We start from the raw sequence: 25,330 nt of genomic DNA, 5'->3' as shown, positions 1-25,330 counted from the left end.
GAACATGGGTAAAAAAAAAAAAAAAAAAAGGGGGCTGATAACATAACATAACACAGCTCAGTGATAGAATATCTTTGGATTCCATTCCCAGTAACCTCCTAAACCCTTCCAAAAGAAATAAAAACTCCATTTATTTTTGCATTTCATTAAACATAAGAATCTTCCTATGACTGATAAAGGAGAAAAATATATACTGTAAAAAAAATTCTGGACTCAGAAGCTAGAATGTAAATTCATCTTTTATTAACAGAATACAGAAAATAAAAGTATAAAATTTCCTGAGTTGAAATAAAATGATTGACGTTCGTATTATAATGATATACGATACAATGCTATATTATAGCAACATGTACACATATACGAAAGAAATTGTGTAAAACTTTTGTCTATGGATTTGTTAGACCTAGAGAACATGCTTGTCATACCTGAAACAATCACTGTCATTCAAACTTACTTTGGCAAAAATGTACCTTTCCAGTTAACAGTGTATCCTAAGGAAAGAATACTAAGCAACAGGGGTGGTTTTTGGAGTCTGATAGTTCTTTGGGGAGCTCACTTTGCTTTGCTCTCCCAAGGCACTCTCTTAACAATGATGGATTCTTTGACAAGAATGGGGGATGACAGAAAAGTCTTTAAAACTGTCACTACTATCACAGCCTCACTCCAACACATCTGAATTTTGAATATCTCAATGTGGACCAAAATGTTTCCTTTTATGGCCAAAGTTTATCTTAAGAAAAAAAATATCTAACAGAAAACCTGGAAATTCTATTAGAGTATCCGGATTAACTGTAAAGGTTTCTCCTGTGTTTGATGCCTGCAAGTTTTTACTCTCCAGGAAAGATACCTTTAGTGTGCTATGGTTTGTACACTGACATCCCCAAGGCCTTACATGGGGTTTGTAGGTGATTAAATCTTGGGGCTACATGGTGGTGGGGCCTGGTTAGAGGTGGTCACATGATCTGAGGTGGATTCCCTCCCATATCTCCCCTCTCTATTTCCTAGTCACCTCTTCCAGTTCCTTTCACCAGGCCTTCCTCATGAACTACATCTCTAGGGCAGTGAGTTGTGATGGTAAACCTTTTAGAGCTATCAAGGTAACAAATAGCCTACCATGGCAGTGCCATAGGTTTGCAGTGACTGCCTATGGTGTTGTGTCTCACACAGATTGAGAAGTGACTGAGAGTTAAGGTATAAGAGGAGTAAAAAATATAGTATATGTGAAGGAGGAGAAAGTTAGAGGGATTATTCATGCATTTCAATGTTGAGGGCTTTTTTTAAACCTGTTTTTAATGTTACAATAAAAATATTTTGGAAAGTTATTTATATGGCATTAACTATATCTTATATACAGCTCTACAAACAAGTCCTCTTTGACTCAAAAAACAAAAAACAAAAACAGGCAAAGTAGTGTTGGAGATAACTCACCTAGAAGGTGATTTCCTTAAAATAATCTCTGCTTGCATATTCTCCAAGACTTTACTATGTAAATAAACACAACCTGCTGTTTGTGCTTCCAAAGATGGATGACATTATTTCCTATTTCATAGGGTCTTTCATACTTCAATTTTGTCATGGTTATATCAAGGGGTACAGTTGATAACAGTGGTGGTGAACCTATGGCACATGTGCCTCTGTGGGCTATTTGTATCACTGAAAGCTCTAAAAGGTTCACTGGTCTATTATGTCCCTACCACACTGCTGCACTGAATCTTAGTGCCCTGATATATTTTGACCAACAGAAAGTGGCAGAAGTGGTGCTACTTAACTTCTGTGCTGTGTGTGTGAGCGGGTGGGGTTGGTTAACAATGTTGAAGATTAAACCCAGGGCCTTCACACTAAGCTACATGTTCATATCAGTTTCCTTTTGAGATGGGTTTTCTCAAATTGCTATCCTGCTCAGAGGCTGAACTCAAACTTGTGAACCTCCTGCCTCAGCCTTTCAGAGTACTGGGAGGACACAGGAATGTGCCACCCCACCTGGCTTAGCACAGGGCCTTAAGCAATATGCAGTTTCTGCTACATCTGTGAAAATACTCCCCAGAAAACTTACTATACTGTGAAGAAATACAAGGTAGCTCTACATACGGAAAGATGCTTCAGAAAGGAGAATTACCAAAGAGACTCTGTGACTATAATGATGGTAACAATAGAACAGGAGAAATGAGTTCCAAGAACACAGGTTTTAGAATTTAGAAAATCAAATTCAAGTCCTAGATCTACTATTTAAGATTTTGGAATGGACACTTAACCTTTGAATTAGCCTCTCTAACTGCCATTTCTCACACAAGGGATCTATTGAGGAAAAAAAAAACCCAAAAAAACAAAATGGAGAACTGATGTAAAGTGCCAACCTCAGAGACAACTGTATCAACATTTTTAAAAACAAACTGGCTTAAGGTTCTCTTTCTTTTCCCTTTAACTCTGAGCTTCAGAGAACATATTGTACACATGCATTAAAACATCACACAGTAACTCATTAATATGTACAAATATGTGCCATTTAAACGTTTTATAAACATAAAAGGTTTGTTGCTATTTTTGTCACTAATACTACATGCAAAACTTTATTGCAATCATTTGTGAAGTAGAATGGAGTAGGCCAATGTATTTTTATATTTGTGTTAATAACACCAAGTTTACAACTTTGGGCCTGACCCAGAAATGTGTTTGAATTTAATATATGATTCATAATAAACATGAACAGAATGACATTATATTTGCCTTTGATTAAAATCATAGTTACAAGTATTTTCATTTCAGTACTACACCAATATTCCAAATGCTTACACAGTATCAGTTTCAAATACCCTTTTATAGAAAATGCTCATTAACAATGACCTCACATCACTGCAGAAGCTGCTCTAACACTTAATACCTAAGCACACTTAATAGCTAGTGTTATCTGTAAGCGATGTGGCATATTATTACATGACATCAAGTCATCATTAAGTGAGTCTGAGAAACAAACTGAGGCTTCTTTTTTGACTGCTTAATACTTTGAATTATCTCCTGTACCTTAGTAGCTTTATGAAACTAGCTTCCTGTCCCTGTCAGGTAAACCTTGTCCTATCAATGACAAGGGATTCCTCTACTTATTAACACTGCATGTGAGATGACCATATTCACTTTTACTTCATCCAAAATGGCTGTGCTATTTTAACTGAGGGCAATCTATTCTCATGTGTGTACTGGGCCAGGTTACAATCAGAGGCTTTCCAGCACAATTCTTTTGAAACACTGAACACTCTATTAAAAGATCATCAAAATTTTCCCATAAATCTAAGTTGCTAGGTAAATTTAATTAAGTTGATCTTGGGTCTGGCTTTCCAATAAAGCATGATACTGAAGTTGCAAAAGATAGATTTCTTGATTAACCAGATGAGCTTATAGAGTTCTACCGTCCAAAATGTCAATGCTAATGGTTGTTTCACCTATATACATTTGCCTATGTCTGTCATTTATAAAACTGATATGGCATTTTATATTTGGATCTTAAATGTCCCCCAAAGGCAGTGGTTGAATCCCTAAAGGCCATGTGCTGATGGCCTGTGGAGCAATCCTGTGGCACTACTGGGAGGTGGTGGTGCAACCTTTGTGAGGTGGTGCCTAGTGACAGGAAGGAAGGTCACTGGGCTGTGTCCTTTGGGGGATATTAGGATTCTGCCCCTCCCTTGTCTTTGTTTCCTGGCCAGTAAGAGGTAAGTAGATCTCCACTGCTGTACACTCCCCACCATGATGCTCACTCTTATCACAAGTCTAAAAATAACAGTGGCAACCAACTATGGATTGAGACCTCTGAAACAACCAAAATGAACTTTCCCTCCTTTTAAGTTTATTATCTCATGCATTTTGTATTACGACAGAAAACTGACTAACATACAATCTAAATGTACTTTTCCTATTTTAGCAACATAGCAATATTTGTTTCAAAAGAGATAAATTCATCCTTCGGTTGAATGTATTCATTCTAACGATGAAATTTACATAAATTGTGTTATGTCCCGTGGTGGTGTAGGGTATTGAGCTAGGCACACACCTGTAAGTCCTAGCACTTTGGGAGGCTGAGAGAGAGAGATGGGAAGTTTGAGCCCAGCTTGGGCAACTTTCAACTTAGAAAGATCTTGTCTCAAAAAAAAAAAAAAAAGAAAATATTTAAAATGGGTAGGAGATGTAGCTTAGTGTGAAAGCCCTGGGTTTGATGCTCAGTGCCATTTAAAAACAAACAAACAAACAAGTTTGGTATAGGCAAGTCACCTAGGACCTTGTGTATGCTAAGCACACTTTCTAACCCTCAGCTATACCCCCACTCCTGAGGAACACTTTTTCTGTGATTTCTTATAAATTAATTCTTGACTCTGGCATCAGAAAAATCTTGGGTTCAAATTTGCCACTCAGATTAAGGTTAGCTACTAGTATTTAATCCGTAACTGAAGTTTAAATGAGGGATATCATGAAATAATAGTATTAATCCAGTATCTTGGAGTAAACCTGTAAATAATGTATAAAAATGTACATGAACACAACTACACTAAATTCTAAGCTATACTTCATCTCATTCTATTCAATCCTGTGTCTGCTTTTGAACTGAGGAAGGGGTTTCCTGAGCATTCTCAGCTTGCTGTGGTGAGTGGCATGTGAGTTCTCCTCTACCTCCCTATATACATAGACACAAGGTACATCAGGATTTGCTAACAATTTGTCTCTAAAGCAGGACATGATTTCAGGTATTCTGGCACATAGCAGCTGAGGTGGTAGTGGTAGTGGTATAAAAATATGGTTTTTCTCAGAGAAGATTCACAATAATTCAAAGTTCACTATACTAGCATCAAAATATTCACATTCCTTATGTAAGACTTTAAGAAAAAGTGACATGTAATTTGACAGTTTCTCTTTACCTTACATTTTAACAATTTAATCATCTGTGAGCCTGTGAATACATGTCAAAGACTAATCATAAAAGCAGTATTTCTTCAAAGCATAAACTCAGTAGATCTCCATACAGCCAAGTGAGACAGACTTATAAAGGTGGTTTTCTGAATTTCCTCAAGAAATATAAAAGTAAATGTGTTCTATACTCAACTAATTCTTGCCTATTCAGCAGGACTGAAAAAAAAAATTAACCAAGCTGATGGTGTCATATGAAAAGAATCTTGGTACTATGAATTCTTGTATTAGGCCAATAGGAATTATGGTGGGGATATTTAAAATGTAAGATTCCAGGCAGTTTTTCTGAAGAATTACATAATTGAATAATAAGAGGCTTACCACAAATCACCGCTTTTTTGGTTTTTTTAGAAAAAAACCCAAAAAACAAAAAACTTAAGAGAACTGGTTACATTTCCCAGACAATTGTTGATTAGCTACTGAAAAAAAGAAACAAAACCTATCAATCAAAGTAGCTATCAAACTAGGAGCTACTAATCTAGCTATCAATCTCAGAATTAACAAGATTAAAGTGGATCCAATTCAGACTTTAGTATCTATTCTACTTAAAAGAAACAGTTCCAATTTCAGAAACATCTAATAAATCAATTTTTACATAGAGACATATATAGTTTATATCTCTAATTTTCAGGAGCCCAGAAAGACTAAGCAAGTTCTATTCAGAAAGTAGTGACATATGAAATTCAAACTCTTCAAAGAAGTTTTTATGTTCACCAAATGCTTTAAAAAACTTTTTTTAAAATAAGGATTTCTAATGAACTGTTTTTTTGCCCCCTGATGGTAAAGCAATCAGTTCACAGAGATACACAGTTTGTATAGCAGCAGCAGTAATTTATATGATTAATTGCATGATTTTAACCATATTTACTACTTACCCTCCTAACAATATCTGTGGCTGGCTGGATTCATTTGTAATACCAAATACATCAGGAATTAGGTCCCCATTGAAACTGAAAAGGAAACATTTAAAACAGTAAGCAGATTTATTAAAATATCACTTCTAGGGCCAGCCAAAAAGTTCAGTGGCAGGCACAGGGGCCAGGGTTTGGTCCCGGATCTGTCATGCCAATCCTACCCCCAGGGTGCGCTAAAACGGCAATTGAGATTGGGTGTAGTGGTGCGTGCCTGTAATCCCAGCACTTGGGAGGCTGTATACAGGAGAATCACTGTGCGTCTGATCTAGTAGTGAGACCCTGAACATGCTGTAGATCCTTCCCTAAAAATAAAAAAAAAAAAAAAAAAAATCACTCCTAACCTAAAACATATACTTTTGGGAAAAACGGTAGACACATGTTAGTTAGTATCTAGTTGTTGTTAATGCATTGTCAGCAGAAGTGACTCAACTCACAACCAGAACTCTTCCCTTCTGGGACTGGGCCCACCAGTCCTCACTAGGCCTGCCATGGCTATACTGAGAACATGTGTCTCAGATGGCCCAGCCAAAAGAGAATGGGGCAGCTCACAGACTGCTTACTGAGCAGTAGCACAGAACAGAGCCTGTCCCCGGCCCAAATGGAACACTTAAACAAGAAATAAACATTTGTTGCCAGATTTTGGGGTTGTCTCTAATCTCTGCAAAATCTAGCTTATTCCTGCAGGACAAGGAAACAGTGTGAATTCCTAGAAATTTAATCGAAAATCATGACCTAATTTGTTGAAATTGAAATTAGGAGCAATAGCCTAGCTGGTATAAAAATTTATACTGGTAACTGATTATCCCAAAAACATTAAAAAAAAATACACAGCTATTTAAAATAATCAAGTTGAGTACCTTTAAAGATATTAAATTATGAATTTATAGTTCAGACTTCCACTAGCCATTGACCTATGACTAAGATTTTAATAATCATAAGAAAAGCATGACTGAAAATAAGAATGTGGACATACTTTGCTTTAGTTTTAAGAAGAGTCTCTAGCTTATTCCCAAATTCTCAGAAATTTGGATTAAATTATCCTGGCACATGAGTCTATTTTAAGGAAATAAATAAATAAATAAAACTCATAAATATGACAAGAATTTTTCAATACAGAAATCTTTCTAAATTTCTAGAGGAAATGTTAATTTTTGTGTCTGTCAATCAAACAGAGTTAATGAGCAGCATCAATATAGATCTATTACAAACCTATTTGAAACTACTGAAGTGTAAACAAAAACATAAATCTTCCTTTTTTTTCAAAATAATGAATTTTATTTTTCTCTTTTCTTCAGCATGGCAAAGAGAAACATACAATCAATAGCACAGGCCTCACTCAACTTTAAGGAATGAATTTAGTGGCCCAGTACTTAGCAATCTGGATTCCTATGTAACACTTTTATTTTATCTTCATAAAATTTTAAAGTCATTTACAGGGGAGTACATATACTTACTCCATAATTAGCGGTTGATCTTGAAAGGTCCTATTGAGTATGGTCATATTGTTAGGATCTACAAAGAGAATACATGCAAATCAGCAGGCTTTTTGGATTATTTCTGACATCTACACTGAGGGAAATATTCTTTCATTATTTACACAATTCAGATCTAATTTTTTCAATGATTAATATTAATGAGATACTGTAAGTTCAATATAAAGAACAAATATTGACAGAGTTTATTCTAGAGTGCAGACCAACATGACAAGCTCCTTTGGAGGTTTCCATCTAATTATCTTTAGTTTGAGCCTTAATACACAATTTATTATTACAGAAGTGACAACCAGGCTTTGGTGACACAGAAACCAATATAAGCAAAATTGCCCAACTCTACCAGATCTATGCTCAAATACAAGCAAAAATTTGTATATGTTATACTTTCTTTAAATATTTATTGTTGGAATATAAAGTACTGTAATAATGGGTTGTACTTCCAAATGGCCACACAATTGCAATCTAATACTCCCTTGGAATTTGGTACTCTGAACAAAATTGTCCATTTAGGTATCATTAATTAGCTTTCAGACAAAATTTAAAGATAAGTGAGTACAGTAGACTGACACTAAACTTCCACTGCAAATTTTTGTGTTTTTTTGTGCAAGGAAGAAACCAAAAATAGTATTTTGCTGATACCTTTGCATTTGAATTAGTAAAGGAAAGCCAAGTCTTGCCCATCAGATACACTGTGTGCTTTGAAATGTACAAGTGAGGGCAAAGCAGTGCTTCTGTTGTTTCTAAGCCTACTCACTGAACTTCAACATGTCAGGAAGCCAGGTACATTATTCTTGTGAGAAAAATGGCAGGCACAGAATCATCCTGACAACTGTTGTGCCAATGTCTACTTCAGACAGTGCAGAGGCAGCAGCTTCACTGATGACACTAAAGACTGTGCTCAGGAGCTCAACAGAAGAGTTTCCTCTTTTGTCATCCGAGTAATGCCATAAGTCATTAAAACTCTTTGAGAAATCTTTCTCCTTTAAACTAACAACAGTATATTTTATTTTCTGGAAGTGATTCTACACTGATTCTGGGTTGAGGAAAAAAAAATCAGAAACAAAACTTTTAAAAAACATTATGATTACTGACACCTATGAACAAATTTCTGAATAAGCTTTTTGTCATATTTTCCTAAGAATATCAGGCATATTCTACATTTTTCATTAGACAGCTAATAATAAATACTAAAAATGCCTAACACACATTCACCTAATGTTTGATTCTGTCCCCAGAAGATAATAGCTCCCAATTCACTGCTGGCATGATTTTGGGGAAAATATGTTAGAAGGACATCCATTTGTGAATCACCATCATAATCCCCAGGGACCACACTTGTTATCAATGCACTGTGATTCCTAAAGAAGAAAAAAAAAAACATTTAAAAATGATCATACAAGTTATTTCAAAAGGGATAACATATTTTACGTACTTAAAATACAAACTACAATATTTCAGAAAACTGATTAATCTTATTCTCTTCTTCATATCTTATTATCTCTTATACATTAGACCACTCTAGTGTACAAAAAGAGCTCTAAAGTGAACACAAGGAAGACAAACAAAACAAAATAGCTGAAATAAAATAATCAAAAACTGATTTATGGGCAACCCATTTGGGATGCCCTCCTGTGTTTCAGGAGCTATTCCTATTCCTATTCCCCATTTTCCTACTCCCATTCCCCATTCCTTTTCTCTAATAAATTTTCCTGGTCTATAAAACAAAACAAAACAAAACACCCCTGATTTATGTCTAAGCATTGGCTAATATGTTTTTTCTTTTGTCAAAGATGCAAAGACATTTAGATGGTGTTACGTTATAAAAAATGGGAGGATGCCAGGGGAAGCAGAGGTACACGCCTGTAAAACCAGCTATTTGGAGGCTAAGGCAGGAGAATCTCCACAAGTTTGAGGCTAGATGGGCTACATGGTGAGTTCAAGGCCAGTATGCACTACATAGCGAGACCCTGGCTCAAAAAAGGGGAAGGGGAATAATTAATGCTTGAGTAGCAAAGATTAACCCAGATATACCAAAGATATTTATGCAGTATTTAATTTGGATTTTAATGTAGATTAAAACTTTACAGCAAACTGTAACATTTTACTTCAGAAAATAGAGTAGATACACAATGGGTATTTTTATACCTATGCAAACATACACATCTAAATATATATATATATATATATGTATGTATTTTAAAATATTTTATGTATTTATTGATCCTTCTGTTTCAGCCTCCCCAGTGCTGTGATTACAGGCATGTGCCACCACACCAGGTTTCAATGGCCAGCTCAGCGCACCTGGGGTGGGGATGGTGTGGCATGCAGTGCCGGGGATCGAACTAGAGTCCTTGTACTTGCCAGGCAGGCCCTTAGACCACTGAGCTATCTCCTTGGTTCCTAATTTTATATTTTAACTTAATTCTAAAATTATTTATATTATCATTGAAAAACATCTTGTTATAATGGTGCCTGAACGACTCAACCAAAAAATAGGGCTTATGTTCAATTTATATTCAATTCCACTTAGAGCAAACAGCAAGACAGAAAACTTTGACTTAGGGTACGGATAACTATCTTCCAAATGCATCAGTGGCAGTCTCTTATCATTTTCACTCAGCAAGACAAAAGCTAAGTGGTTTATTTCTGGAAAGTTTTAGGCACTATGGATTTGAGGAATCAGAGAGGGTCAGGTTTTGGCTTTAAGCCTAAGACTGGTAGTCAGTGAAAAGTATAAAAGTAAGCAGTTTGGACCCTTACCTTCACCTCTATACCTCACATGTCAACGAAGTAAGAACGCATACACAGAGCAAGAGATATGAAACAAGTCAAGCCAAGCTGGTTCTTCAATGACTTAAATATGAATAGACACCAGCTTTTTGAAGAAAACTAAATTCTAAAGGCAGCCAAAACAAATAATAACCTGAAAAAAAAAAAACAGGTAAGGAAGGAAAAAAAACTTCAAAATTACACATGAGGCTAGAAAACAAAGAATGTGCATAAAAACAGAACAGCAAGCTAGGAGAAAACAACAGTAAGAGAAAAAAGAAAACCTTTGAAGTTAAAATATGACAGACACCAAAAAGCTTAATAGAAAGCTTAGGAGATGAAAAGTTGAGCTCCTGGATGACAAAACAAACACAAAGCAATATGACAAAAAAACCACAACAAAGTATAAATAATTTAAAGAACAAAGACAGACATATGTTTTGCAAATGGGAAAGGGACAAAGATGAACAGAGGGAGAGGGAGAGAAGAGGAAGGAAGATCTCTGATGTGTGATGTACATGTAACAACTTCTAATGATAATATAATAATTATGTAAACATGTATCAATAAAATTTAAAAATTAAAAGCAAATACAATAAGATAAAGAAACTAAGGATACTTAGAATACCAATAATGTCATGTTTCCTAAAAATGAAAACACATAATAATAATATCAAAGAATATAAGCATACTTGTATTATCAAAGAAATAATATAAGAATACTTCAAAAGTCTAGAAGGATAGAGGCTTCCAGCCTGAATGGGCTCCACATAATGTTCAGTACAACAAATAAAAATAAGTTACACGAAAGTACATTTCAATGAAATCTGAGAAAAAGAACAGAGTCCCTAATAGTTCCAAACTAAAAAATGTAGCAATATTAAAAAATTAGGAAAAAGAAAATGATTGCATTTTCAAACAGCAAGCATGAAGTTACAACAACAATCCCACCCAAGTCTGTTATATAGAAAAAGGGTATGGACAGATAGAGCCTACGATGCACCCTTTCTCAGTAATGCCCTGAAAAATGAACTCCAGTTAAGTAATTAGGAAAAGCAGAAAAAGGCAAAAAGCCCTACCTCGATTTGAGTGAGCAAGTCTGTGCCACATACCCGGACACACCAAGAGTACAGCATCCACCAGCTGCAAGCCAGATCTACATTTTTTTTGCCTTAGCAGGAGAGATCAGCTAAGGGATGAGGGTGAAACAACTGGACTGACCCTAGATGATGATAAGGCCCAGGGAAAAAAATGAAGCAACTGGACTCCGTAGCTGCCTATAGTAAATCCACCTAAACCCTTGCCCCTGGGCTTTCCTGCAGAGACACTAAGGTTGACACAGTTGCCCATCTACCAACAAGAGGGAGGGCACACTTTGGCTTGGGCAGGGGTAAATGGACATAGGGCTACTGGAATAAGGAGGTGAAACATCAAACACCCAAGATCCAAGTTGGGTGCAGTGATCCACACCTATCATTGCAGCACTCAGGAGGCTGAGGCAGGAGGATTGCTTTGAGGCCAGGCTGGGCGACATTGTGAGTTCAAGCCCTCATGGTAGGCAGAGAAAATCATGACTAGCTGGCTCATAGACTACAGATCTTAGAAACTACTAATTAAAAAAACAGAAAAATTTTTTGGACTGAATTCTTTTTCCATTACACTATTTTTTATTACAATAAAACCTTGGTTTGTGATGATAATTTGTTCTGCTTGTAATCAAAAGCACTTATACATCAAAACAGTGTGAAAGAGACAGTGCACTGGCCAGCAGTTGTGATCATGTGACATTTTGTGTGATGTACTAGAATTGTAAGACATCACTAGTTTATCAAGTTAAAATTTGTTAGACTTGTTTGATTGTCTGCAGACCTTTGCAGGCCAACTTACTTGCAATCTTATGTTTCACTGCTTTTTTTTAAATAATGTATTTAGTACAGGGTCTTTAGGGTCTCACTATAAAGATCAGACTCATAGTGATTGTCCTGTGTTCAGCCTCCCAAGTGCTGAGATTATAGGCATGGGCCACAATGCCCCGTCTCAATGGCTATCTCAGCGTGTCCTGGGGGTGCCACCGACATGTCATGCTGGGGATAGAACCCTGGTTTCTGAGTCTGCCTAAGCAAGTGCTTTAGTCTGCTGAGCTATCTGGACAGCACTTGACAGCATTTTTTCCTGACCTGTTATTATGTTTTGGGGGGAATTGGGATCTCCTCCCTCTTTTTTTCCTTCAGGGTACTCTACACAAAAAACTCAAAATACACCAACAGATTCCAAGGATTAATAGACAAATTCACAAGTGTTGCAGGAAACAAAATTAACACACACACACACACACACACACACACACACAAAATCAAAAGCATTTCATGAATAATGAACCCACTGAGAAAGAAATTAGGAATAATATAGTAACAATAGCATCAAGAAAAATTAATACACCGTACTTAGGAATTAACCCAACTAAGGAAGTGAAATCACTCTACAATGAAAACTATAGTAATGAAAGAAGGAAATTACGGAGGACTGCAGAAAAATGGAAAAATATCAAATTCCTGGATAGAAGTAAGTAATACAGTATACTCAAAATAGTCATACTTTCAAAAATGTTACACAGATTCAATGCAATTCTAATAAAGCAAACAAAATTCTTCAGAGCTATAGAAAACAATTTTAAAACTAATATGGAACCAGGAGAGAAGTGGAATTGTGAAAAAATTGTGGGTAAAAAGAAAAATGTAGTAGGCATCATATCCCTAGCTTGAAGTTATATTACAAAGTTTACAGTGATAAAAATAGCATGGCACTCGCACAAAAATAGATATGAGGATATATGGAACATTACACTGGATGCTGAAATAACCCCAAGTACATTGAACTTTTTTGTGTTTGAAAAAGGAGTCAAAACATTCACTGGAGAAAAGTGAGCCTCTACAAATTGGTCAAGCAATGGCCGTGACTCATCCACATGGCTGACACTCAAAAAGGATCTACAAACTACAGGGTTTCAGGGTAAACCCTGAGGGGATTTGACGACCTTGGCAGATACAAAAGTTACATTTCTTGTTATATAGGTCTTGCTTTATCTTGGTCTTAACTATCCAGCAAAAAAGTATAAAAACGTGCTATAAAAAGTAAAGCCATATTAATATGCTGAGCTGTAAAAGGCTCAAGTCAACAACTTGACATTGCCAGTCTTACAGATAGCCCACTACTACTATGGACTAGAGCACTATGTTGTATTACTTTGCTGCATTCACACACCTACAATATTTATTTATTTATTTATTTATTTAGGTGGAATTGGGGATTGAACTCAGGTCCTTGAACTTGCCAGGGAAGTGCTTATTCTACTGAGTCATCTCCTTGCATCACCTGCAATATTTAAATGGCAATGGAATACCTATCTCTGACAAAGCAAAATGGTCCTTCATTTATATCTGGGGGGATATAAATGAAGGACCATTTTGTATCTGTATATACAAAATAGGATAGATATACTGCAACTTTCTCTTAATTCAATGAGAAGAAAGATTTGTACTAATAGTATTTGAACAGGATATCATGTCTGCATCTTGTACTGTGAATAACCACTACAAAGACAACAATATGCAACGTACTAATCATTGTAATTGTCCTACTAATTGGTTTTGAAACTCATTGCTGTTTGTTTCTCTATAAAATTAAAAAAAAGAGAAAAAAAATTAGGAATGAGGAAAAAAAGTGAGCCTCTATACTAATCTAAAATAAAAATAAAATATTTAAATGTTAAAACAGAAAAATTTACTTTCCAAAAGATAAAATAGATAAAATACATGAATTCATAGACAAAGGCAAAGACCTTTTGAACACAATCCCAGCTGCAAAGGAAATAGCACCAAGAATCAACAAATGGGAACATGTGAAATTAAAACACTTATTCATAGCAAAAGAAACATCCAACAAAGTGAAGACAATCTACAAAAATGGGAAAAAGTTTTTGCGCACTATTCCTCAGAGAACTCAAACTAGAATACAGAAATGTCTCAAAAATTTTTTGAACTTCCACAAATAAAAGATTCAATAAAAAAAAATGGGCAAGTGAAATGAATTAGATACTTAACCGAAGTACAATTGGCCAATAAATACAGAAGGAAATGCTAAACAATGCTGGTCATTATAGAAATGCAAATTAAAACAACTGAGAGCCTATCTTACTCCAGAAAGAATGGTCATCATCAAAATCAAGTAACAAACACAGGTGAGCCTGTGAAAATTAAAAAAAAAAAAAAAATCCTTCTGCTTGTTGGTGGGACTATAAACTAGTACAACCACTATGAATCCCCAATCAGCATGGTGATCTCGCAAAAAAAAAAAAAAAAAAAAAAAGAAATTCCATTTGACCCATTTATCCACCTTCTATGTATCTTTCTGAAGGAACTAAAAGACACCCTGTTACAATGGTACATGCAAACCCATGTGTATAGCAGCACAATTCATAACAGCTCAATCTTGGAAGTCACCTATATATCCATGAACAGACAGTTTACACCATTACACCAGGTTCCGATATAGGATTTTTTAAAAGATAACTTCCTCATTAGGCCCTGATCTATATAACAATTCATCTTTTATATGGTTAGCAAGTAAAACAATTTAAAATACTGTTTTCATCATCTCTTTTCTTAAGAATTTATAATATAATTCCCTTCCTCCCATGGGATTGAGTTTACTATAGCTATGACAGATCATAGTCTGCCCACATCATAATACTCCAAATGTATCTCCCTCTTCTACAAGAGAAAGCTTCCTGCTCCATGTTCAGAACAAGTCTTTTTACTGCCATCTCTTATAAATACCATGTCCCTCAAATTTAAACACCTTCAATAGATTTTATTCACACAATGGTCAATTTCAAATTCCATGACAGTCCAGCAGTTGTTACTCTAGCTTGCACTCAACTTTTACATTTTGTTATTTGGAAATTGTGTTAGCTCACAATCATGTGGTGGGGGTGAGACCAACTGTAAAAAAAGAAAATTAGAAACTTCTGTTTGAAACAAACATTTAAAAAAATTTAGATAATCTCAAAAGCTTGATTTGAACTCCTTCAAAATTAATCATCGTCTATTGCCAATTAAAAAATCAGAACACAGGTCAATGATATTTTCCCAGTATGTACAACATGCTTAGCATGATGAGCTTTCTATCTGTGAACTGCTCCCCACCACACAGTCAACATAAGGGGCAACTCCCAGCACTTTCAGGAAAGAAGAACAGACCACAATGGAATGAAAAGTGCCTATACTGTAACAGACTTGATTTCACTTAAATTTCATTTTTTTTTAAAGGAAACTGTTCTTCAACTTTGGTACTTTTGCTACTTTTTCCAATAGAGCATTTGCTAGTCATTCTTCTTAACTAGCTGTTTTGATGTCACGACATTACAAATTAGTAAGACTGATTACAGAAACAATCCAACTAGCATATTACACTGAAGACTAATATTTAAAGAAAAAAATCCACTTGTACTTACTTTAAAGATACCCTTACTTTAGGTTTAAAATAGGGTTCATTCTGGTCTGCCAAAAAGACGATTAAATCATTTCCTAAAGGAAAGAAATACATAATTAGAAAAAAGTTTCCTGGTAAAATATCTAACATCCACAAAATTGTTATAAACTTTCTGGAAACTGCTGTCAACCAGAAAAATTTTATTCTATTCCAGTTCATCTGCCCTCTCAAGGATGGTTCTACCTATCTAATGGAATGGGCCCCTAAAATAGGTTTAACGTTTAAAGAAGCGATGGAAAGATAACAAAAAAGCACAGCTGATCAAGACAAAACAAAGCAAATAAATTCTGCCAAGAGTCTCACTGGTAGACTTAAAAAAAAAAACCAAAAAACAAAAAACATAAAAACATCTTGAATTCAACCCATAGTATTCCCCTGACAAAAACAAGCAAATAAAAACATAATATATTGTACTATTATGTTCCCCAACCCTAACCTTGTGAAATTATCTTGAGTCCATGCTTTACTGGAGCTGAACTAACATTCACTGGGACAGAATTTTAAAATTGTTATGGGATATCTTTGAAGTCAAAGAGCAGGTCTATTTCATTTGGATGGTGTAGCCTCAGGTCTGGCAGACTGTACCCTTTCTCCAATATGGGTGTCATTGAAAGGTGGAAAAATATTCAGTGGCGAAAAGAAGCTCTGGGATTCTGCTAAAGTCCTTAAGTCTAGCTCAGGATCCTGTCTGTCTAGTTCTGTAGCAGTTCTTCATTTCCTCCTTTCATAGTCCTGATCTTTAGGCAACAATGTGTTCTTGCACTGAAGAATGGTCCCCTTTAATGTCCACTCAGCATCAAGATTTACAAAAAATTTTAGTGATTGTTAAAGCAAAGAACTTCCAAGAACCACACATTAGCAAAGAAAATTCTGAAAGACTAGGGTGGAGACCGAGGTGACAGTCAGGTGTACAACACAGACTAGGCAACTGATGAATTAATTGTACTTTGAGAACACATTCCCCTAAGGAGGCAAAGGTTCCTGCAAAATGCTTCTGGGAGCTTTGGAGTATCACAGTGTTGTACTTCAAAGAAAACTGAGAAAATGAGGGGCGGGTGAATTAGATAAATGGGTAGGCAAGAAAAAGTCCTGTATGAGAAGAATGTTCCAGGTTTCATTTTATGTTCATCCAGTGGAAGAAGATTTAAGTACAATAGAACGAAATGAGGGGGCCTAAAGAGCGAAGGTAGAGGCCAAAGAAAGACACCTGAGAATCACGACTTTGGGAAAAATTTCGTGGAGAGAGTGGCAGCTGGGTGAAAGCAGAAAGCTTCTCAGGAAAGAAAAAAACAAAACTACAACAAAAAAAACCCTCCAACAAAAAACCCTGACAAATACTGGAGTATAGGCGTGGGATAGCTTAAATCATGGGGTAACTGCACCAGGACCTGGAGTCGGAAAAGGATGCCGGAGATAAAGGAAGGCTACAGGGCTGGGAGAGGGGCTCGGCAATGCGAGTGGACTAGCCATCAGTCCAAGGGACCTGGGGAACACCGGGAAGGGCACACGGACAGCGCACAAGGGAGGGGCGGGCGAGCACTGACTTTCCCGCAGCACGAAGAGGTCCGTCTGCTTGTCGGAGTTGAGGTCCCCGAAGGCCGCCAGGGTGCCCCAAGCCTCGGCCCCGAAGAGCTCAGCTGTGACGTTGTGCAGCGCTCGCGCCGGGACCGGCCCAGCTCCCAGGAGCGCGAGCCCCCACAGAAGTGGCCCCAGAAGCGCCCAACAGCTCTGCAGCCCGCCCGCCGCCGCCATGGCAGCCCGTCGGCCTGCCCGCGGCCCGTAGCCGCGCTTGACGGCAACCGCAAAGCACCCCACGGCGGGTAACTGGGAGCGCACTCAGCCCTGAGGCGCGTTTGAGCCACCGCCAAGGACTCTCTTTTCAAACTGCCCTGGGGAAGACTCTCTGAGGACCCGGCGGACGTAGAACCGGGGTGAGGCGCACCCTCGCGCTCACTTCCGGTCGGTGCGTCTACCGACAGTGTCGCACGCGGGGGCGGGGCCGGGCGGCGGCTCCGACAGAAGGCCGGGGGGCGGGGCGGGGCCAGGCGGCGGCCGGACAGCCATGGCGGGGGCGGCCGGGCTCATGGCCGATGTGACCTGGAAGGTCCTGGAGCGAAGAGCCCGGAGCAAGCGCTCAGGTTTGGCCGGCTGGGGTGCCGCCCACCCACCCTGCAAATCGGGCGGTGCTTCCTCTCAAGCGCCTCGGGAGGGAGGCAGATGGGGGTCGTAGTCCCGAACCGGCGTTTCCTGACTTTCTCTTTAGAAAGCAGGCGACGGCGGACCTAGCACCTGATACCCCGCCTCCCTCAGAAACAAAACAAAAGTCGTTAAGTGGCTGTCTCAATTCTATGCTCTGTGTCTGTCCCCCAGCCACAGGAAAGTATTGGTAATCCGACTTCTCCCGGAGTCCCCCAACCCCTCCAGAGATCAGGCTGTGACAGATTCCGAGGAGGAAGTGTGGCCTCCCAAGTGTGTACCTCCGACCAAGTCCCTTCAAATGTAGATAAGCGGAGGACCTGACCTCTGAGTGTTGAAGTCTGCCCTTTGCTTGATGTCTTGAGCCCCTTCTAAGTTCCCCACTTAGTTCTGAGCCTAAGCCTGTGTGACAGATACTGAGGGACCAGAGCATGAGACCACAAAGTGAGTCAGGTGAAGCATGGTTAGGGCTCAGAACAAAGTGGGCCTAGTTTCTTGGGACCTGTAGTTTCCAGTTATAGTTTTCAAGTCCAAGGCCATGGAGGTCAAGAGATGCCAACAAGTGTCAGTTCAAGTGTCAAGTGCCCTGAACTGACTTGTTGAAAGTGCAAAGTCATGACTTTAAAGTTAGCACTGGAGGCTGATACCTCCTTTGACAGCTGTGATTAAAACTTCTTCACTTCTGGCAGTCTGGATATAATTTTGAGCAAAAAGGATGGCAATAAACAGTTGAGATGGTGGAAAGACAAACCTTCAATAGATGGCTTTTCTTTATAAAGGATTGATGACTATATGTCATTATTGGATGATGTGAAAAGCATTACCTAGGAAAGTTAACTTTATTTGCTCTTTCTCCCTTTACTAATGTCTCTGTTATCATATGGGCTTTTCTAATTTGTTTTTAGTTAAAATTTTTAGTTGTGTATTGTTCTCTATCATTTATAAATATTTTGTAGAAAGTATCTGATTTCATAAACCATTTTGTTGCCAATTCTGTTTTTTAATTTTGAAAGCTCTCTGTTTATTTACTTGGGCTTCTAGTAAAACTCCCATTTACAGAGTTTAACAGACATTTTAAAAAAGTAGTCCTTACTACAGTTTAGTCAATAGTTTCTTGAAATGGTCACATGTATTTTTGCTGGCTACTAACAATGTGGGCATCTAAGGCTATGAAAAATGCTATTGGTTTATGTCTGAATGAAGAGAATAATGAGTTTTCTTACAGGGAACTGAACATTTCACCCAAAATGTATTTTTTCTTATCTTTCTCTACTGTTAATAAGTACAGTTCATTGTCTTCACCAATGTTTGTCTCCTCTTAAATATATGTCTTAATGGTAATCCTTGAAAACTTTCTTAACTGGAACAAAAATGAAGTTTTATTTAACTGTTGTTAAACTTATGTTGCTTAAATCCATTTTCATGTGCAAAGTAACTGAATGGATAGCATTGGGATTGGATGTTCCTATGTGCCTTTATATCATAGTAGTAAAGAGAGATAGCAATGGAAGCCAGTCTATTAAATTTATAGTTGTTTGAGGTTACAGAATCTTCTATCAAGTATAGATAATAAAGGTTCTTGAGTGAATCATGCACTTTTTTGTCATTAAAAACATTTAACTTGATTTTGTTTGTGACTTTAGAAGAATAAACAGTTTTGAATCTTGAACTAACCTACCTCTAGTATAAATTCCTTTGCAGAATTCTAATGATTGTTACATAGTAGCATAACTTCGTTACATAGTAGCATAATTTCATTACAAAAAGAATGCTACTCTTAAGTTTAATAGATATTGTATTTTCTGCCTCATCTATATGAGCAAATGTAATTTATCAAACAAAGGAAATCAGATTTTCAAATCATATGAGAATAAATTACATAATGATCCTCAATTACTGCCTATTGTTGCATACTGCATCATGTTAATAACTGCTCATGCTGCTTTCAATTAATCTAATGCTGATTGCTTCTAACTTTCACTAAACAGTTTTAAGATTGCTGTAGTTTAGCCTGGGATGCTTATGATTAGAGTCAACATTTTGAAATGGCCAACTCACCTGATGTGGTCGTCTCCTCTCCGCCTGCTTTCTTAAGGTCTGGTAAGTGTGTGGACCTCATAAAGGTCACTTGGTAATTTTAAATACCTTTTGTTTCTGAAAGCTAATGATATTTTATGGTACTATATGACCGTATGATGTCATTTTGATTTTATTTCTCTTTAGTGGGCCCAAGCCTGAGCAATATTTCAGCTAATGTTAGACATAGGTTTACATTGTAGTTTGAATGTGACCCTATCCTGTTATGCCTTGTGGGGCAGAGGGCATCAAAAGGAAGGCTCAGCCTTGACCTTTGCAAGCTGTGTGGCTAGGACAGTTCCTTAATTCCTGGGAACCTCAGTTGTCAAATAATAGCATAGCTTCCTAAATTATTTTTGTCTTCTTGCATGATGGAAACTACTCTTATAAATTGGAAATTTTGGGTCAGTATCCTACTTACTTACTCATTGTTGTTTCTTAGCCATTTTTATAGTCAGGAAACAATTTGTTTTCTCTCTGAGGCTGTTGTGTCTCAAAACTTTGTGCTATGCACTACATCTACGGCTTCTTGGTATAGGGTTGGAGAAACTTGTTCAGCAGCTGTTAGACTATTGTTTGATACACCCTTCTGAGAGGTGGGTGAAACCTGGGAAATCATCTCTCTAAAGGCATTCACTTTGAAAACAATTTTGAGTTAAGTTTGCTCCCTCCCATCCCCGAATGATAGTGTATGGATTCCCTTTAGGAACTCAGGCCTTTGGATATATTCATTTTACATTATAGAAAAAGAGACAGGCTTTGTAAAGAAACAGGCTCTGTTAAGCATGGCTGAAATGTAGACTGAAGTCATGAAGGTCCTTTTCTGTAGATTGGGAGTCACTGTAGGTCAGTGAACATGTAATGTGTCAGAAACTTTGGGAGAAGTCCTGCTTTTGTCTTTACAGTTCTTCAGTAGATTACTCAATAATAAAGCCTAGCTGAACTCTACAAGTTGGAAACTATTTGGCTTCACAACAACCACTCAGAATGGTTCTCAATTCCATTTATATTTTGAATCCTAGTTTTGGAAGATAGACGAGGATAGTTAAGTTTAAACCTGAATCAATCAAACATGAGAAATCAAAGCTTATGCCTAAGGAGCAAAAATCATCCTTTTATTTAGTATATCAAGTATATCATCTGCTAACTGACAAAATATTTTAATTGTATTAGTTGTTTTTTTTTCCTTTTCAATTAAAAGTACAAAAGGACATACATTTTTCTACTGTTTTTATTATAGGCAGTTAAGTTAGATAGAAATTAATATGTAGTCAGAAAAGGATTGGGCTCTCAAGGAAGTCAGTAGAAAAATAAAGACATCAGAATTATGGCTGGAGGCACATCTGTCAAAGGAAGACCAAGCCTCAAGATAAAGATACATTGGCCAGACCTTCACACCTTGCTAAGAGATAAGCAGTAATTTGGAATTATACTGTAATTGGTATTAGCTGGTCCAGGAAAGTCCAGATAGATGACAGTCACCCAAGTGGATGAACAGAACTTCAAGACCCATTTCATTTCCAAAATGCCTTTGCTCTTTTCATGTACCTTTGCTATGTGACCTGCTTCCCTGTTGGATTAATATTAGCTAAAAAGCTGTACTTGTAATCTGATTGGTGATTAGAGTTTGAATCACATTGTCCTTACCTTGTGATTTGGTACCCACTTCATATTTTTGCTCTATAACACATGTTTAGAGAAGTGGCAACTCACTTTTTAGACCCCTCCAGTCTCTCAGAAGCTATTTCTCTCAATAAATTTTTTCTACTCTTAACCTCTGTTATTCCTTAAAATTCATTCTTTGCTTTTAGGGGATACCTATTCAGTGCATCAGACATCTAGCAGGTTAAGAGTTATATTTTCTCCTGTATCATTTTTCATTTAAGTACCAGGCTCTTTTCTATCTTCGCTTTTCGACTAAGAGTTATGATGTGTTTGTAGCACTAGCAGTCATTCAGTAGTAAGGAGGAGATAGATTGCTAAAGATAGGCTTTTAATTATAAATAGGCAAATTTCAAAACCCAAGAATTATGCATCAACATTATATAGAATGTTTGAAGGCAATATATAAAAGCTTTTCTACTGTCAGCTTATTAAATTAAAATCAAATAATATGAAGAAACTAAACAGAAATACCAAATTGCAGTGTTATGACCCATTTAAGAGATTGATTCTTTATAAATTACTTCTACATTTTTGGAGAAATTCCTCTATCCAGAAGTTATAGTTTAATTGAGCTGGGTTTGAGAGTGTTCAAGAATGAAATAAAGAATTTAATCCACCCTTTCAAAACAAGTTTGTAGGTTCTCTGGCTCCCATTAGGAAAAAAGGAATTTTCAGTAAAAGAAGCGTAAGATGTGTTTATCAGAGACAGATATTGGACACACTCAAACCTGAGTGCATGTGCTAAAAGAAGTGAGGTTAGTTATAAGCAAGAGTAAGACACATTGAAAGATAGTCTTCAAGATGAGTGTTCTAGGATGTGCATTCTCACTGTCTGCCAGGTTATATTACATGCCACGTATATGGGTTTGAAGTGGAGATATTGATATAGGGGAATGAAACTCCCAACCTGAAAGATACCTGGGCCAAGTTTCTGTTCTCTAAAACTGAAGAATGACTTTTAGGAACAAATGGAGGCTAAGAGCAGAATATTTATTGGGGGAAAGAAAGCTTCTGTCAGAGAGGGACAGAGGGGGACCCAAGTGGGTTGCCCAGGAAGCTCTCTCTTTCAGGTATTTTTATAGAGCAAAACCATGTGGTGAGGCAGGTGTAAGGTAGAGAACATGGGAACTCGGTAGGCATGAAGCAGGACAAAACTATGGTCAATCAATAAGATCATAAGCACTATTGCTCATGTAAAATTGATTAAATCCAAGACTAAATGGGGAAGCGAGTAACAAAGCAAGTGGGCATGAATATAGAACAGGAGTTTATCCAGTAGCTAGTAGCAGTAGCAGTGGGATTAGTGACTCTTCCTGGCTTCCTCAAAGTGATAATCAATCCTGGATGCTTTTCTTTCTTTTTTTTTTTCCTTTTAATTTAGGTATTTGGTACACAGTCTCACTATGTAACTCAGACTTGTAGTGATCCTCCTGTTTTAGCCTCCCCAGCATTGGTATTACAGGTGTGTGCCACCACACTGGTTTTGGTGGCCAGCTCAGTGGGCCTGGGGTGGGGCCATTGTTGCATCAGATTGAACCCAGGTAAGCATTTGTTTGATCTTTGGTCTTTAGATCTGGCCCCACAGCAGGAGGATCTGTCTCTCTTATAGTTGCAAGGTATCTTGTCTTCCATGCTGTTTCCTTGGAGGGCCTAGACCTGTCTGACTGCCTATAATATTTCTATCTAACTCAACTGCCTACAACAATTTGTTGAAATTTAAGACTTACTGTCTCCAAAACAGCTGCTTTTTGGGCTGGAGGAAAGGACAGTTTGCAGGTGAGTGGGAAAAGGTGTCATCTGCTAGGTTGGCTCCCAGAAGCCAGAAAAGACCTTGTCTAAAGCTGCAGTTTTTTCTTAAAAGTACAATTTAAAAATCTTGATTTCCTTGTCTCCTCTCTACCTCGTTTTAATTTGCTATTCTATCTCATCCCAATACTGTGATCCCTTATTCTAGGGAGTTACAGAAGGTTAGTGTTCCCTCTTCAGTAACTGCTTCAGGCTGAGGAGGGACCTTGATCCCTAGTCAGAGACTGAAAGTCTTGTCCTGACCAATTTAAAGGAGACATGGGAATATTGGGTTCCATCTTTTGAAGAACCATCATCTTTTGATAGTCAGAAAAAGAGGTCAAGGACATATGAGACATTAGCCCCCAACAATAGTAAAGTATGCAATGGATAAGAATTTCAGTGCCCAGCAAGAAAAATGAAGAACTTTTCCCCACCAGTTGTTCCTGGGAGCGAGAATGCTAGCCTGTCATTAAGACTTATGGAAGGTAAGATATTGCACTGAATTGTGAACGTAGACCATCCCACACAGAGGACACATTTGCAGAGTCGTCGGCAATGTACATGCTGTGGTCTGATAATGGCACATGATCCCCCTTGTGCTGCTGTTAGAATATCTAGGACAATTTGATTTTGTAAAATGGCTTTTTCATCAAGAGTATAAAGAAATACCTTTTAATTGGTAAAATAAATACTTCAAGGAGTTTACATATATAATTAATACTAATTTGGAAATACTACATTTATGTTACTTTCTCTTATTGTAGTTCCTTGGAAAGAATCCTTTTTAATTTAATAATTTTTTTTGTACTTTATTGAAAATCAATAATAATTATATAGCAAATTAAAAATTGTAGACAAATACTGAAATGTGAAAGATAGAAGATGTAGACAGAGTGAATTTTAGAAAAATATTTCTGAAATGAATACGTGAGATTAATAATAGATTTAACATTGTAAGAAATTATTTACAAACTTAAATGAATATAACAATAAAAATTATCTAGAATAAACATGAAGAGAGAGTTTACAGATCAGTCATATGATAGTTTTCTCTGTGCCAAAATCAAGAAACTTATATACGTATAATTAGAATTCACAAAGTAGAAGGTATAGGGAATAAATATTTAAAAATTAAATATTACTGAATTTAGTTAAAATTATAGCACATTTCCTGGAAAAATGAACCTTTTGTACAAGAAATATGAATAAAATTATACCAAGATCCACAAAACTGTAATTGTCCAAAACTAATTGTAAAGAAAAAAATAATTAAAGCATATACATAGAAAAAAATATTATAGCTACAGAAGAACAAAATTAAATAGCATCTTATTCCACATTAAAAAAAAGAGCAAGTGGGTAAGAAACTAGACTAATTTATTCAAAGGACTGAAAAAAAAAATCTGTCCTTATTGAATTTTATACTTAGCAAACGTGAGCAAAAAACTTACTACCTTTGAAAACTAAAAGAAAAATATTTTCCAGTTATACAAACTCGAAATATTCTAATACCTACAGATGTAGCATATAGAAAATAACAAGGACTATAATCCAGAAGGCATGAGAAGTTGCTGTATGGTCCTGGATAAAGAATAAAGAGCTCTCAAAATGGTAGTTATGCAGGAGTTATAACTATGGTAGTTATAACTATGTAAAACATAATTATATTAAACGAAGCCATTTAAAAGGTCATTGAAGATATCCACAAAACTATCAATCTTATCTCAGTTTACGTACACATTTTTTCATATATAAGTGTGAGTGTGTGTGTAAAAGACGAGGAATAGCTAATATAAAGTCAATGGAAAATGGAAATACACTTTAAAGTTTCTAATACTAGGAGAAAATATCACACCATGTCTTATAAATAGATTGTAAGTCAAAGAAACAGTATAAATCATAAAACAACAATTAAAATCTAACAATATTCAT

At 36.8% G+C, this 25,330-nt stretch overlaps 2 protein-coding genes across 6 annotated transcripts in view; one reads left to right on the top strand and one right to left on the bottom strand.

The window, feature by feature from the left end:
- Positions 1–17,631, bottom strand: part of Itfg1 (integrin alpha FG-GAP repeat containing 1) — a 292,179-nt gene extending 274,548 nt beyond the window's left edge. The window contains exons 1-5 of the mRNA XM_004629193.3: positions 17,218–17,631; positions 15,636–15,708; positions 8,567–8,712; positions 7,316–7,373; positions 5,823–5,897 (exon numbers count right to left, since the gene is read on the bottom strand). Of these exons, the coding sequence (XP_004629250.1) occupies positions 5,823–5,897; positions 7,316–7,373; positions 8,567–8,712; positions 15,636–15,708; positions 17,218–17,425 (560 nt within the window). The 5' untranslated portion in view covers positions 17,426–17,631. The remainder of the gene's footprint in view (positions 1–5,822; positions 5,898–7,315; positions 7,374–8,566; positions 8,713–15,635; positions 15,709–17,217) is intronic.
- Positions 17,632–17,719: 88 nt separating this feature from the next.
- Positions 17,720–25,330, top strand: part of Phkb (phosphorylase kinase regulatory subunit beta) — a 268,116-nt gene continuing 260,505 nt past the window's right edge. For 2 of the 5 annotated variants that reach the window (XM_023712979.1, XM_023712977.1), the window contains exons 1-2: positions 17,726–17,811; positions 19,858–19,969. In XM_023712979.1, the coding sequence (XP_023568747.1) occupies positions 19,915–19,969 (55 nt within the window). In that variant the 5' untranslated portion in view covers positions 17,726–17,811; positions 19,858–19,914. Of the gene's footprint in view, positions 17,812–17,936; positions 18,050–19,857; positions 19,970–25,330 lie in introns of all 5 variants that reach the window. The other 3 variants (XM_004629191.2, XM_004629192.2, XM_023712978.1) reach the window with 2 other exon arrangements.

This window comes from Octodon degus, unplaced genomic scaffold (genome assembly GCF_000260255.1).
Source record: "Octodon degus isolate 3935 unplaced genomic scaffold, OctDeg1.0 scaffold00028, whole genome shotgun sequence".
NCBI classification, from domain to species: domain Eukaryota; kingdom Metazoa; phylum Chordata; class Mammalia; order Rodentia; family Octodontidae; genus Octodon; species Octodon degus.
This window is presented reverse-complemented; position numbering and strand designations above follow the sequence as displayed.